General features: G+C 43.7%; 1 protein-coding gene across 1 annotated transcript in view; it reads left to right on the top strand.

Moving 5' to 3' along the window:
• The window catches only part of LOC126278766 (odorant receptor 2a-like), a 78,084-nt gene that overhangs the window by 62,944 nt on the left and 1,484 nt on the right, over positions 1 to 13,656 (top strand). Inside the window, exon 7 of the mRNA XM_049979043.1 lies at positions 1,317 to 1,509. Coding sequence (XP_049835000.1) covers positions 1,317 to 1,509 — 193 coding nt within the window. The remainder of the gene's footprint in view (positions 1 to 1,316; positions 1,510 to 13,656) is intronic.

Below are 13,656 nucleotides of genomic sequence, written 5' to 3'. Positions count from 1 at the left end.
TCTAGTATCGCGACATTGCTGCTCACATTGGTCGATATCCAATGACTTTTACCAGAATATAGAATCGGTGGGTCCAGGAGGGTAATACGGAACGCCATGCTGGATCCCAACGGCCTCGTATCACTAGCACTCGAGATGACAGGCATCTTATACGCATTGCTGTAACGATCGTGCAGCCACGTCTCTATCCCTGAGTCAGCAGATGGGGACGTTTGCAAGACAACAACCATCTGTACGAACAGTTCAACGACGTTTGCAGCAGCATGAACTATCAGCTCGGAGACCATTGCTGCGATTACCCTTGACGCTGCATCACAGACAGGAACGCCTGCAGTGGTGTACTCAATGACGAACCTGGGTGCACGAATGGCAAAACGCCATTTTTTCGGATGAATCCAGGTTCTGTTTACAGCATCGTGATGGTCGCATCCGTGTTTGTCAAAATCGCGGTGAGCGCACATTGGAAGCGTGTATTCGTCATCGTCATACTGGCGTATCACCCGACGTGATGGTATGAGGTGCAATTGGTTACACGTCTCGGTCACCTCTTGTTCGCATTGACGGCACTCTGAACAGAGGACGTTACATTTCAGATGTGTTACGACCGTGGCTCTATCCTTCATCCGATCGATGTGAAACCCCACATTTCAGCAGGATAAAGCACGACGGCATGTTGCAGGTCCTGTACGGGCCTTTTCGGATACAAGAAATGTTCGACTGCTGCCCTGTCGAGCACATTATCCAGATCTCTCACCAACTGAAAACGTCTGGACAATGGAGGCCGAGCAACTGGCTCGTCACAATACGGCAGTCACTATTCTTGATGAACTGTGGTACCGTGTTGAAGCTGCACGAGCAGCTGTACCTGTACACGCCATCCAAGCTCTGTTTGACTCGATGCCGAGGCGTATCAAGGCCGTTATTACGGCCAGAGGTGGTTGTTCTGGGTACTGATTTCTCAGGATCTATGCACCCTAATTGCGTGAAAATGTAATCACATGTCAGTTCTAGTATAATATATTTGTCCAATGCATACCGGTTTATCATCTGCAATTCTTCTTGGCGTAGCAATTTTAATGGCGACTAATGTAGCATCACTGTGCGTCCCGGTTTACATAGTGTGGCACACGTTAGTTCGAACATTCATTTCCCCCGTCTCCTGTGATTGCGTTACAGTGGCACAGGCTGAATGAGTGGGAATGTTGTTGGGTGTTTGATGGCAAAGTGATGCCGTTGGTGGATTCGTGGAGCGAGCAGATGGAGGCGTTCAGGTTACTGAGGGAGGTAGTTGATTGATTATGTAGGATTGTTGGTAGGAACACGGTGACAGAGCTGCTGATGGTGGGTTTGCAGAGCGAGCGCCTGGTGGTGTCTGCGTCCAGCTGCGGTTGGCCCGAGGCCGTTCCAGGCTTCCGGCGCGCGCTGGTGGTCTTCATGCTTCAGGCCTCCCGCCCACTGTGCATCAGGGTTGGCAATCTCGTCACACTCTCCAGGAACACCTTCCTGCAGGTATCTACCACAAAGTGTCTGCCGCAAGCGTGTTGCGGAGCAACGAACATGTCTGCAGGTTTGGATTCGTAATATGCGTCGTGGCGTAGTTCCGGAGAGCACCACTAGGAGGCCAGCATGTAAGAACATGGCATATAGTGGTGCGAGTGTGTTTTGTGTTCTCTAATTCACTAAATGTGAATCAGTTGTAACAGATCAGAAATGATTTCGTACTAAATACCAGATAAAAGTTCCAACAGACAAACCAATCGATGGGTGGTTCAACACATGATGCAAGATTTGCTACTTATGGAGTGCAAAGAAAACAGGACATCTGGGACCGTCAGCAGAGATGTTGCGTTCCTGGGAATGATTCGCCAATGGACCGTCAATTAGGGCGGTTCACAAACAACAACTCAAGTACACATGTTATTCCAAAACGTTATCGTGGAAGTAGGGGCCAGGAGGTGCTGGTGAAATAACACACATTGCTAAAGATACCTTTTTATTTAAACTTTCTTAATAATAAAGTCTGGTACCTTTTTAAAAGCACAATTTCAAAAACAATTGCCAATAGCTCAGAAATTTTCTTTATGTAAAGGAGATCGCAAGGTATGACGTTAACAACTTCCCAATAATAAGATTTGAAACTTGATATATGTATATAACACAACAGTTAAAAGCTCTTTTAAAAATAGCTCTATATAGAGGATATTGCAAGGTTTGACGTTAAAAATAAGAAGATTTTAAACTTGTTATATCAATAAGGGAACGGTTCCAAAAAAAAAAAAAAAGAAACAAAAAAAAACAAGCTTTAAGTAGCTAGCTTGTACTAAGCAAATATGTTTGTCTCTCACCAGTTACATAACTTACATTTGTTACAAGAGAAATGTGAATAAGACAGCACACAAACCTTCACCTTAAAGGCAGTTCCCAAATGAAATTTCCTTTAGCTCGGTGAGGGAGTGACAGGTGTAAAGGGGCCCAAATCACAATAGGCGGAATAGTTACTGGTGGTCTACAGGGCCACAGAAGATCAGCCCCAAAACTTCCATTACAAGCCACCACCTCCCCGAGTTACTCAAAACCAGAAGATGTAGCAAGGGCGGTGCCTGCACAGGCTCCGAACCACAGAGACCCGCGTCACCGTCCCTAAATCATCCAGTCGAGGTGTGAATGAGAACGGCCCGACCAAGAAGCAATTACCACATGCCCACGGACAGGCAAACGAAAGCTGTGGTGGGACGACCCCAACAAAACCACTGGTGAAGAAAATCATGCACTTCACTAGAACTTGAAAACCTTCTCTTATACACACACGTATGTATATAACTAACTCTGTTACATAGTACTCAACTTTACACCACCCCCAGCGCCGGGAACACGTCGCACTTCCAAATGGTCGTCAGAGCCAACCGCTGCCAGTGGTTTCAACGGCCGATAAGAAGACATACGGTCCCACGCGCTGATCTGCTGCACCACGTCTTCTAAGCTTCATAAGCCACGTACATGCGGGTGAGGCTGACTTACCCGTGACAGCCAAGAGGTCGGCCAAATCAGGTGGCTAGCAGTTGACGACCCCCAAAAGCAGGCCCCGCTCGCACCACCACCTCTCTCGGTCACCGCCCAGTACGTATTCCACGATCGTCACGCGACCGTACACTTGCTCCACCTCCCGCCAGAGGGCGGTAGAGTTCCAAACAGCGCGCCAAGCCTAAAGCGCCTCCGGAAACACTAGACGCGAAGTGAAAGCACTCTGCCTGTCGCGCTTTTCGAAGAGCCGGACACAACTACGGCTCAGCCAGTATCCAAAAGAAATCGCTGACATGTCCGAGGGGAGAAACGCAGATACTGCAGTCAACTGTCTGTCACGTTCTACACAAACGTCTACGTGCAAAAACGTACCGGCTGCAGTTGTTACAAACACAGATAAAATCTACTTGTCACGATGGATTCCGTTCTGATTTTCGCAGTAATTTGCAATAGCTACTGGAGATAGGCCTTTTTTCACATAGGTCGGTTTGTAGTGACGAAGCCACGTTTCATGTTTGTGCAACGCTAAGTCGTCATAACGTGCACAGAACATGCACACTAGATTGTTGAATGTAATACTAATTCACGTACAGTTAATGCCTTTCATTAGATTTATGGCCCAGGAAATTGTGGCTTGTTTCAGGTATCAGAATCACCAACTTTCACTCCATGCAGAACCGTTGTGCACAGCAACTGTATGTTATTGTAAGGAAAGATACAATATAGCAATCCCATTCGTTTCTTGTTATTACTCTTGCATATCAATTCAGCTATAAATAGCCATCTTCAGTGCATCTGAGTGATTTTAGACCCGAAAAACTCCCAGCAATACATGTTACCTTGCGACTTTATTGGTGTACAGGCAGGGGGAAACTGAGGTGGTTGTTTACAATTACTGCTGACTCCGTTTTTAAACTATGGCTGCTGTACTTGTTGTAAACAACCACCTCAGTTTCCCCCTGCCTAAACACAAAGTCGTATGATGACATGTACTACTGGGAATTTTTTGGGTTAATACTCACTCAGATACACTGAAGATGGCTACTTACAGCTGAAATCTGGATGTGCAAGAACAATAATAAACCAATGGGATTGCGACTTGTTGCTGTATTCTTATCAATCCTTACAACATCAGATACTGCAGAACCAGTGGATATTTTATTCTGCAAGAAGAGTGTGCCCCACCACCCTTTTATTTTTCAAACGTTCGTCTTTATCTCAATGCCGAACTGCTTCTGCGTTCGATATGGCGTGATTTCCATCACGATGCTACTCTTCTGCAGTATTAAGCCGCTACTGAGAGGAGCAATACTATATTCCGTTCAAAATTACTTTAGGGTTAACAGCTGCAAAGGGAGTAGTGGAGAGAAGCACACGCACGAGACACAGCGTCTATTCAGCCACTCCCACTAGACCTGCTATATAGTCTCAGGATCCACACGCGGGAGCCAAACCAACACCCCGAACACTACAAAGCTTCCTACTTGAACAAGAAGTCATTTTCAGGTAACTTGCTACCCTGTAGGATCATTCGATGTGCATCGTAATTTTGTTTGTTTCCATTTCTTACAGATGAGAGAGTCAGTATTCTATCTGCTGCCACTTCTTTTCTGTGTTGAGTGATACTGAACATTGTCAAAACAAGTTCGTCAAATGTTATGAGTTGGAAAGTTCAACATCGCCCTCTGTAGCGAGAAAATCAATGTACGTATTACGTTACTACTTTGAGAAAAAAAGAAACTTTATCTTGGACTGCCTGTATCCCTTTACAGTCGGCCGCTGTGGCCAAGTGGTTCCAGGCGCTTCAGTCCGGAACCACGCGGCTGCTACTGTCGCAGCTTCGAATCCTGCCTCGGGCATGGATGTATGTGATGTCCTTAGTTTAGTTAGGTTTACGTAGTTCTAAGTCTAGGGGACTGATGACCTCAGATGTTAAGTCCCATAGTGCTTAGAGCCATTTGAACCATTTTTGTATCCCTTAAGAGCTGATCGAAAAAAATTCTGCAATCCATAATGTAAACAGAAACACTGTCGTCAAGATTGGCAAGGAAATGTTCGAAAGTGAAAAGGAAAGTGGAGAATGATAAGAAGTGGGAACAACAAGGAAATAAACGTTTAGCGACTAAGCTGACTACCATCATGGATTGATAAGCTGAGAATGTCGTACTTCGTCATGACTATCACTGGTGCAATTGCTTCAGTACTGGGGTAGTGCATTTTTATCTCTGATTTCTTTCTTACAGACGTACTTACTTGTGATCAGTTTTGTGACCTCGATTAACACATAAAAATTTGTTATTGTTGTGTCAGAAATAAGTAGACGATCAAAAATGGAATACTAAGTTAACAATAAATATGATGATCAGTTAGTCGTAATTAAAGTAAGAAAGCACTAGCTCACCTGTCCACCCTTAAGCGCCCTATAACACCAATCGTTTCACGTCACAGGTTTGTCCCTGACGCGAGAGCGGACCATTACGATTGGATGAAATGGCCCTCAGCACTATGGGACTTATCATCTGAGATCCTCCATCCATCAGTCACCTAGACTTAGAAGTACTTAAACCTAACTAACCTAAGGACATAACACACACCCATGGCCGAGGCAGGAATCGATCCTGCGACCGTAGCAGCAGCGTGGTTCCGGACTGAAAAGCCTAGAACCGCACGGCCACAGCGGCCGGCTCAGACCATGAGTCACATTTAATTTGCATTATGTGCTACTGGAGATCACTTACACAATTACAGTTCGGAGCACATCAAAATATAGTGTATTTTTAAGATTTCCTTTCCATAATATGTCTCCGTAAGTTACAAAACAAATGAAAATGAACACACTTCATAAGTGTGATTGCAGTGAAGACACTTATGTTGTTGACCAGTTTCAACAGTTTTATCCTGCCATTGTCTGATCTAAAGAAGGGAAAACAAAGCTAATAAACGACGGGGGGGGGGGGGGGGGGGGGCGGCGGCGGAGTGGAGCAAGATTGCAATTCATATGATGTTTGTATAAAATATACAATATTCCACGTACTTTCTGGAACTTGTTACATTACATTACTTTAAGTCAAACCATTAAAGCAATCCTCACATGCACATGGCTTGATAAAATTCACACAAATGATAAAATACAAATGGTAAAAATCCTCGTATCATCCATGGAAATTAGTTGCAAAGCCGCTACGAACTTGTTTATCTCGCCGCCAAATGTCTTGTGTAATACATCCTAAATCAGGGGAGGCCAGGATTTCGGCTTGGGGGCCACGCCCCGACGAGTGACGAAGCATTCGGCCTCGCCTTACATTTCCTCCATCGCCACGCCACGCTGTCTGAAAACGAGGAGGGGAAGGAGGAGAAAACGGAAGGAGGGGAAAACCGTGAACGTGCTACATTTAAATGGCAGCGCAGTTGCGCTGCATGCGACTCGGTTTCATATTTCACTTTTCTCAGCAACATAGGTCACAAACAAAACAAAACAATTTTTTGTGCTGTTATATTATTTTTGGAAAACTGAAGAGATAATATAACTATTATCTGGTACAAATAGTCGGCATACGGACAAACGTACACAGTATCACAGTATTTCTCACTAAAGTTGCCACATAATGGTGACTTATTTAGTTTCGTAATCCAAAAACACAAATATGAGCCTGTAATGATTAGCGCTTTTGTAAACTCGTTATTGACCCTTGAAAACTCTATCTGAGACGTCCTGGACAGTTTTAACGTAAAAGAGATTTGTCATTATTGGAATTACCGTGCAGGTCAATCAGTTTCAACTGCACATGCACAGGGGTAATTGCAACTGAAACTGCAAACGGTCTCGAAAATAGCATCGAAACAGATTTAAGATTGACAGTGTTATCAGACCCTTCATAAAGCTATCTTTGTAATTCTTTTTAGGACGCAATGAAGTCTTAAAAACTCACATTTCCGGTAACGCCACCTGTGAGCTTAGGGAACTGGCCTGTCATTGTCAGAATGTGTCTCTTCTACAACGCAATTATCTTTTTGAATGTCTCCCCATCAAATTAGAAAGAAGTTACCTTTCAATGCCAACTTAAAATGCGAAGACTGAAGTTCATTCCAGATGTTTTAATTTTCGTTCCTGCACACCTTTTTCGTTCAAAGACTTAAACACTAGGAAGTTTTAAATCGAAAAATTGTTAGAGGCGTGTCCCTTGATCTGACCTATGTACTTTGGTGTATCATATGAGGTCTCCATACTCTTCGTTCCGCCTCACAGAAAACTGCTGCAGCTGACCGTGTAACAATGCCTGTGATTTCAGAAATTTTACTATTCGTACAATCAATTTCTTTACGTCCTCCACGTTTGAAAATTTAGCTCAAAGCGCTTTTTGATGTACAAAATAATGAATCCTGTCTCTCGACCTTTGCAATTTTTTGCTTTTTCATTGTCAACAAAATCTTTAAATTCTCTCTCCATGGTATCGCAATGTCGTTTCATAGCGAAAGTGGACCTCCTGCCACTTATAGAGAATTCTCATCGCTCTTTTCTGTCATTCCAATTCATTTTAATGGATTCCGACGATAGATCGACAGACTGCCTCCTCTGTGCAAACAGGCACTGGGCCAGCGAACGTCCCTTATGCCACGAACAAATAGCGAAGTTTAAACAGCGCCGGCAGCACGATTCCGCCAAACTGAAGAGATTTGTACCGACCGAAAATTGCCGCACCACAATACGAAACGCCACGTTGCGTTGTTCCGGGTACTTCTGAGGAGAAGAGAGTAAAGACCGAGCGAGATGGCGTAGATGTTAGCAAACTGTACTCGCTTTCGGGAGGACGACGGTTCAAACCCGCGTCCGGCCATTCTGATTTAGGTTTTCCGTGATTTCCCCAAATCGCTCCACGCAAATACAAAGATGGTTCCTTCCCTATACTTATCTAATCCAATGAGACCGATGACCTCGTTGTTTGGTACCCTACTCCAAATCAACCAACCAGCCAAAGGAGCAAAGCCGAGTGACACGCTGAGCTTGACCCGTCCGTGACCCGCAATCGCTGCACACATAAAGCTGGGCACGGTGCTAAATAATCACATGCGGTGGTTGCAAGCAATAAATAGCGGCGCACCAGAAAGAAACCTTTTTTCCCCCAACGTGCTCGCTATAACAATTAGGAATGCCACATGGTCGTACATATAAAATTATTATGGGCCTATGCACCTGTTGGAACTTCATATTGCGTGCTTATTGACAGTGCGAAAAGAACAGTGATAATCTGGAAGGTAGCAGATTTTGCACCTTACATGATGCTAAATCAGCACTAATACACCAAATAATAATCTATAATTGGCGCACCGGTAGTAGAGAATGGACACAGAAAAGGAAGTTGTGTGTGTCAGTCAGACTAACGAGATGGGCTCAGAGGCTGGAACACGGCCGGAACCCCTACGGAAGGTGTTAATGTCATGTCAAACTAACGGAATGGCCGCGGCCGGACCCCTTTGTCGTCTGGCACTTCAGACCACCAGAGACGTTCGGAGAGGCTGGGACATCACAACAAGACGCGAGAAGGAGCTATATGCGAAAGAGGGAAAGACGATTTCGCGGCACAGTGGAAAATTTGCGGAAGACTGTGACGGGATTGGCGAAGAGCGCGTAGAGATACGTGTTAAAAGTTTAGTGGCAAAAGTAACCGCGGGAGAATTCTGTTCGCGGTTGGGTACAAACGCGCACGGATACGTGGAAGTCACTGTCGTGATTGGTTACCAACGCGCACGGATCCATGCGGCGAAAAACGGCCAGGTTTGCAAAAACTCTGGAGGACGCGGGGGTCGGCAGTGGACTTGAGCAGTTGCGGTGTCTGGCTGCCCTGCTTGGAAAGCGTGGAGAGAAGTAGGTTGGAGAAATTACCGGCACTGAGTCCAGTGGTTACTCTCCAAGAGCATACGACTCCACACACGTAGCATTATCTGTTCCTCTGAGGAGAGAAGGACATTTATGCTAACTTGTGGTGTTCAAATGCAATCTGAAGTATACCTTTGCTGCCGCGCACTAGAGTCGACCAACTACTCTTGGCATATGTGCAAGTAGCTTGAGTATTGAATAGTGACGGAGTCCGCAGTTGAACACTTGCGTACAGGAGTTTACGGACGCAAACCACGTCCACGTTGGAGATTAAAGCCAAGCTCGCACACGGCAAAGACGGCATCACGACGTTGGCTGGGCCGACCGTCGTAATTATGACGGAGAATTACGGTGATACTAGAAATCATCAGCCAAAGTAGGGCACTGTAATTCTAAATGAGTCCGTATTCCGCCAGCTCTTTGACTGGCGCTCTCTGAGTCTGTGTCCGTTCAGGCAGATCTTCGACAGAGTCACTTGCGGGTTCAGTGTTGACTTAAGTAGTTAGGAAAAGAGGATACATTGTGCCAATGATAGGCTAGTTACGGTCGCGAGTGTATTGGTTTGTCATGTTAGGCTAGAAATATTGCTCGTCCTGTTTTCTGAATAAATCTTAATTTGGCATCATATGCTAATAACCGCATTATTGATTTCGTAGCTGGAAAATCACCATATTTTCGTTTAATAATTAGAATGTAATGGTAATTTCTATAGAAATGATACTGGGGGCATTAACGCGCGTGTAAACAGAGCCAACTAAGTCATATAGCAACTCATGGTCGACTAAGACTAACAGTAGATATTTTTTAATATATCGATAATTTTACAATAAACTCTCCGTACGTCGCAAATCAAAAACCTAAAAACCAATATCTTTAACTTACAAAGCAATATGACATAAAAAGAAGAAAACCGCACTGGTGCGAGCGCGAATGCTAAACAGGCCGCACTTGGATGGGTTCCACGAAGTATCCCCATGGAAAAAGGGGTGGCGGGAGGGGGTGGTGTGGGGGGAGGGGACGCGCGCAAAAACCACGCGGTGTTGAACTCACTTCAAAACCCCCTTAATCCAGATGTAGACGCAAACTTTACCAGGAGCGAGGTGTCTACTACGGAATCAGTAGAAATGAATATATACCATAAAAAATAATGTAGATGACTAAGGTAAAATTAAAGGTATGAATCGGTCGTAGTAGTGCCTTTGTGACTACGTTATACAGCACGTAGAGGATGCCTGTAATCCATGCTGTGTGTTCAGAGCTACTGTAAGTAGGTGGTCTGAGTTCAAGGTAGATAATTAGTGTTATGGCCAAGGACTGATACGGAATCTGTAATATATGCAGCCCCTAAGGGTTCACAATTTGGTCGCAAAGTGTACTTTCGTCTCACAGTGTGACTATTACACAGGGGATAGGTACTTTAATCTTGCCCTGTCGATACGATGATTTTAATGGTGTGCTTTTTTATAAAGACGTGTACACGTGGGAGTGCCTTTTTTGCTTTGACTTAATGTAATGCAAGATGGCAATTTTATAGAAAGTTTCAGGAGATACGTAAAATAGTGTATGTACTGCAGTCAGATGAATTGTAGTCTCGCCACCCCCTCCCCAGCGGGTAGATTTCATATAAGAAAATTACATGTGAGAAACTATAAAATACATCTTAACACAATAACTAGGTACCAAAACTCAACACAGTAACACAATGGATACTGAGTACTACTGTACAGAAGAGTATATCCATCTATGAAAGAAAAAGACGGATCACGAAGGAATAAGCGGACGGAATGGAAATCGGTAGATGCGATGTACATGTAGCGACAAATAAACGATTACAATTTTAGAAAAATTGGATGATTTATCGCGAGAAATACCTTCGCAAATAAAGCAAATCAGTTACGCTTGGTCCATCACTGGCGCTTATGCAAGTAGTTATTCGGCTTGGCATTGTTTGATAGAGTAGTTGGATGTCCTCCTAAGTGTTATCGTGCCAAATTCTGCCAAGTGGCAGATCAGATCGTCAAAATCACGAGCTGGTTGCGGCGTTCTGCTCCTAACGTTCTCTATTGGGGTGAGATGCAACAACAATGCTGCTCTAGCTAGGGTTTGGCGATCACAAAGAAACGCAGTAGAAACTCTCGGCCTGTGTGGGCGGTTATTATCTTGCTGAAATATAAGCGCAAAATAGCTTGCCACAAAGGGGGACAAATGGGGCAAAGACTACCGTCGACGTAGAACACTGTAAGTCTGCCCCGGATGACAACCATAGAGGTCCTAATCTCAAATGAAACTTTGCCAATCAGTGACAAGGTGAATAACCGCTCGCATAAAGGCTCTGAAGTTGACCAACGCGTTATTGACTTGCTTAATTTGTGAATCTCTTTCTCTTGAATAAATCATCCAATTTCTTATGAAATTGTAATAATTTGTTGTATGTACATTTACATCACAATTTCCGTCCCATTCGGATAATTCCTTCGTGGTGCGTTCTTTTTTTGTGTCTTAGAGTTTATACTCAAAACAGCTTACGGACTGATACAACGGCAGAAGCACATTGAAGCACGGTAGGAAGTTGCCACACATCGCAAGGAACTCACACTTAATCTTAAATTTCATTCAGCCCGCTGCGAGTCGCCAACCATAAAAATGTACGAAGATGTAAGTGGTATCAGGGTCCTGTGGCAGAACTACACTGATTTTATTTTAGTTTTACTAGCGGGAACGAACTTAAGAAAATAATTCGAATGTTCACTAAAACGTATTTCCTGATGACGTTATCGAATTTTCGATGTGCGAGAAAGTTATTTGTCGCATATTTTATAGCGTAAACGTGCTGTGCTGTGGATCGATCGGTGTGGTTAAAAATGAACACAGTCCATACGCCGCGATCGCAGCGGAGACACCTTTTATTGCTCCAAGGTGACTGGTTTCAACAGTCTTACGCTGCAATCATCTGATCTAAGGTGAAAACAAAAGGGGGGGGGCAGACTATATTTCATATTACTGTTATATATACACTATTACACGTACCTTCTGGAACTTCCTACAAAATTGCCATCTTACATTACATTAAATCAAAGCATAAAAGGAACTCCTCACGTCTACATGTTGTGATAAAAATCAAGTCGATAAAATACATACACATGGCAAAATGAACACAAATGATACAATGAACACAGTTAAATTCATAATATCGATCATGCAAGCTTGTAGTACTTATCTCCTGCGTAATAGTCACATTGTGTGACAAATGTGCGCTTTTCATAAAAAAGTTTGAGCCCGGTCATCATATACCTTTAGGGGTTGCAGATTTTACAGATCCGTCTCACAAGGCTAATTATGGATCTTGGGCTCAGAACATTTACTTACAGTAGTTCTGAACACAAAGCATGGATCACAGATATCCTCTACGTGCTGTATGGCGTATTCAAATACGCAGAGACGTCTTTCTCTTGGTGCCCTGCATTCAGAAAATTCACATTTAAAGTGAGTATCTTCCCTTTTATGATATCATATACTTATTTTTTCGCGTCCAACGTCACTACTTGGGAGATGAAAACCAGAATTTACGAGGCACAAGACGTCAGAGTATCATTAGAATGTGGAACAGTGCCTTGTATGATTATCCTTCAGTATTACAGTAAGCCCCAACTTTCCAGAGAGCCCAATTGGGCTGCGAAAAATTTATTTAAATTCGAGTTCATGAGGAGGTCATTACAGACGGACGGTAGGGGCAATTCTCGGACATACTGAATACAGATTAGGTAGTCAATTAAGATAACAATTTCAGTTTTTTGGAAATAAATTTTCTGACCAAAAAATCCTGGACACCTACTAGGGGGGTAGTAATATGTGATTCGTTCTGCCTTAGACTTTATCATGGCTTGAACTCTGTTGGGGAAGCTTTCAATAAGGTGCCTATGAATGTCTATGGAGATACGGCAGCCCATTCTTCCTGAAGAGTCGAAACAGGAGGAGCTAGGGATGTTGGACGGTGGGGTCTGGAGCGAAGTCAATGTTCTAATTCATCCCAATGGCGTTTCATTGTGTTGAGGTGGGGATGCAGGTATGGCCAGAACATTTCAGGAACGCTATTGTCCACAAGCGATTGCTTCACACATGCTACTTTCTAACAAGGATCATTGTCCTCCTGATACAAACTATGATGGATCCGAACTGTTCCTTTGATATACGCCGTACACAAACTCCAGAATCTGTTGATATCCTTCCGCATTTAGCGCAGTAAGAAGACGACACCGCCTTCCCCGACGGTAAGACTAACCACTCCGTATTTCATTCTTGGTCGCTATAAATGATGGCAGGCAACGTTCTCCAGGAATTCGCCATGGAGAAAATAGGAAGTCAACAGTCAGTGGCAAGACAGCAAGAGGATTTACGAACTCCGCAATTTCCTACAAATAAATTATTAAGACAAATGCTGGAATGGTTAATTTGAATAGGGCGTGGCAGCTCTCCTTCCCAAAACGCTACTAGTGTTCATCCCTAATGTAATCTTCGGCGACGTGACTTAAGCCTGAAACCTTCCCGTCTCCTCTATATGTCTTTTGTTATGCAAACTTCCCTTCTACAATAACCTATGAAACCTTCCCTTACGATTTCTATCTCTTTCTTAATAATAACAAATGAATTCTTCTCTTTGAAATTAATTCTCTTTGTCAATAATAATAAGTGCAATCTTTGCCTACAGATTTAAATGCTGCTTATTAAAAGTGATTTTCTGATTATTTCGACGAAACGTAGAA

The sequence above is a fragment of the Schistocerca gregaria genome, chromosome 6 (assembly GCF_023897955.1).
Source record: "Schistocerca gregaria isolate iqSchGreg1 chromosome 6, iqSchGreg1.2, whole genome shotgun sequence".
NCBI lineage: Eukaryota > Metazoa > Arthropoda > Insecta > Orthoptera > Acrididae > Schistocerca > Schistocerca gregaria.
This window is presented reverse-complemented; position numbering and strand designations above follow the sequence as displayed.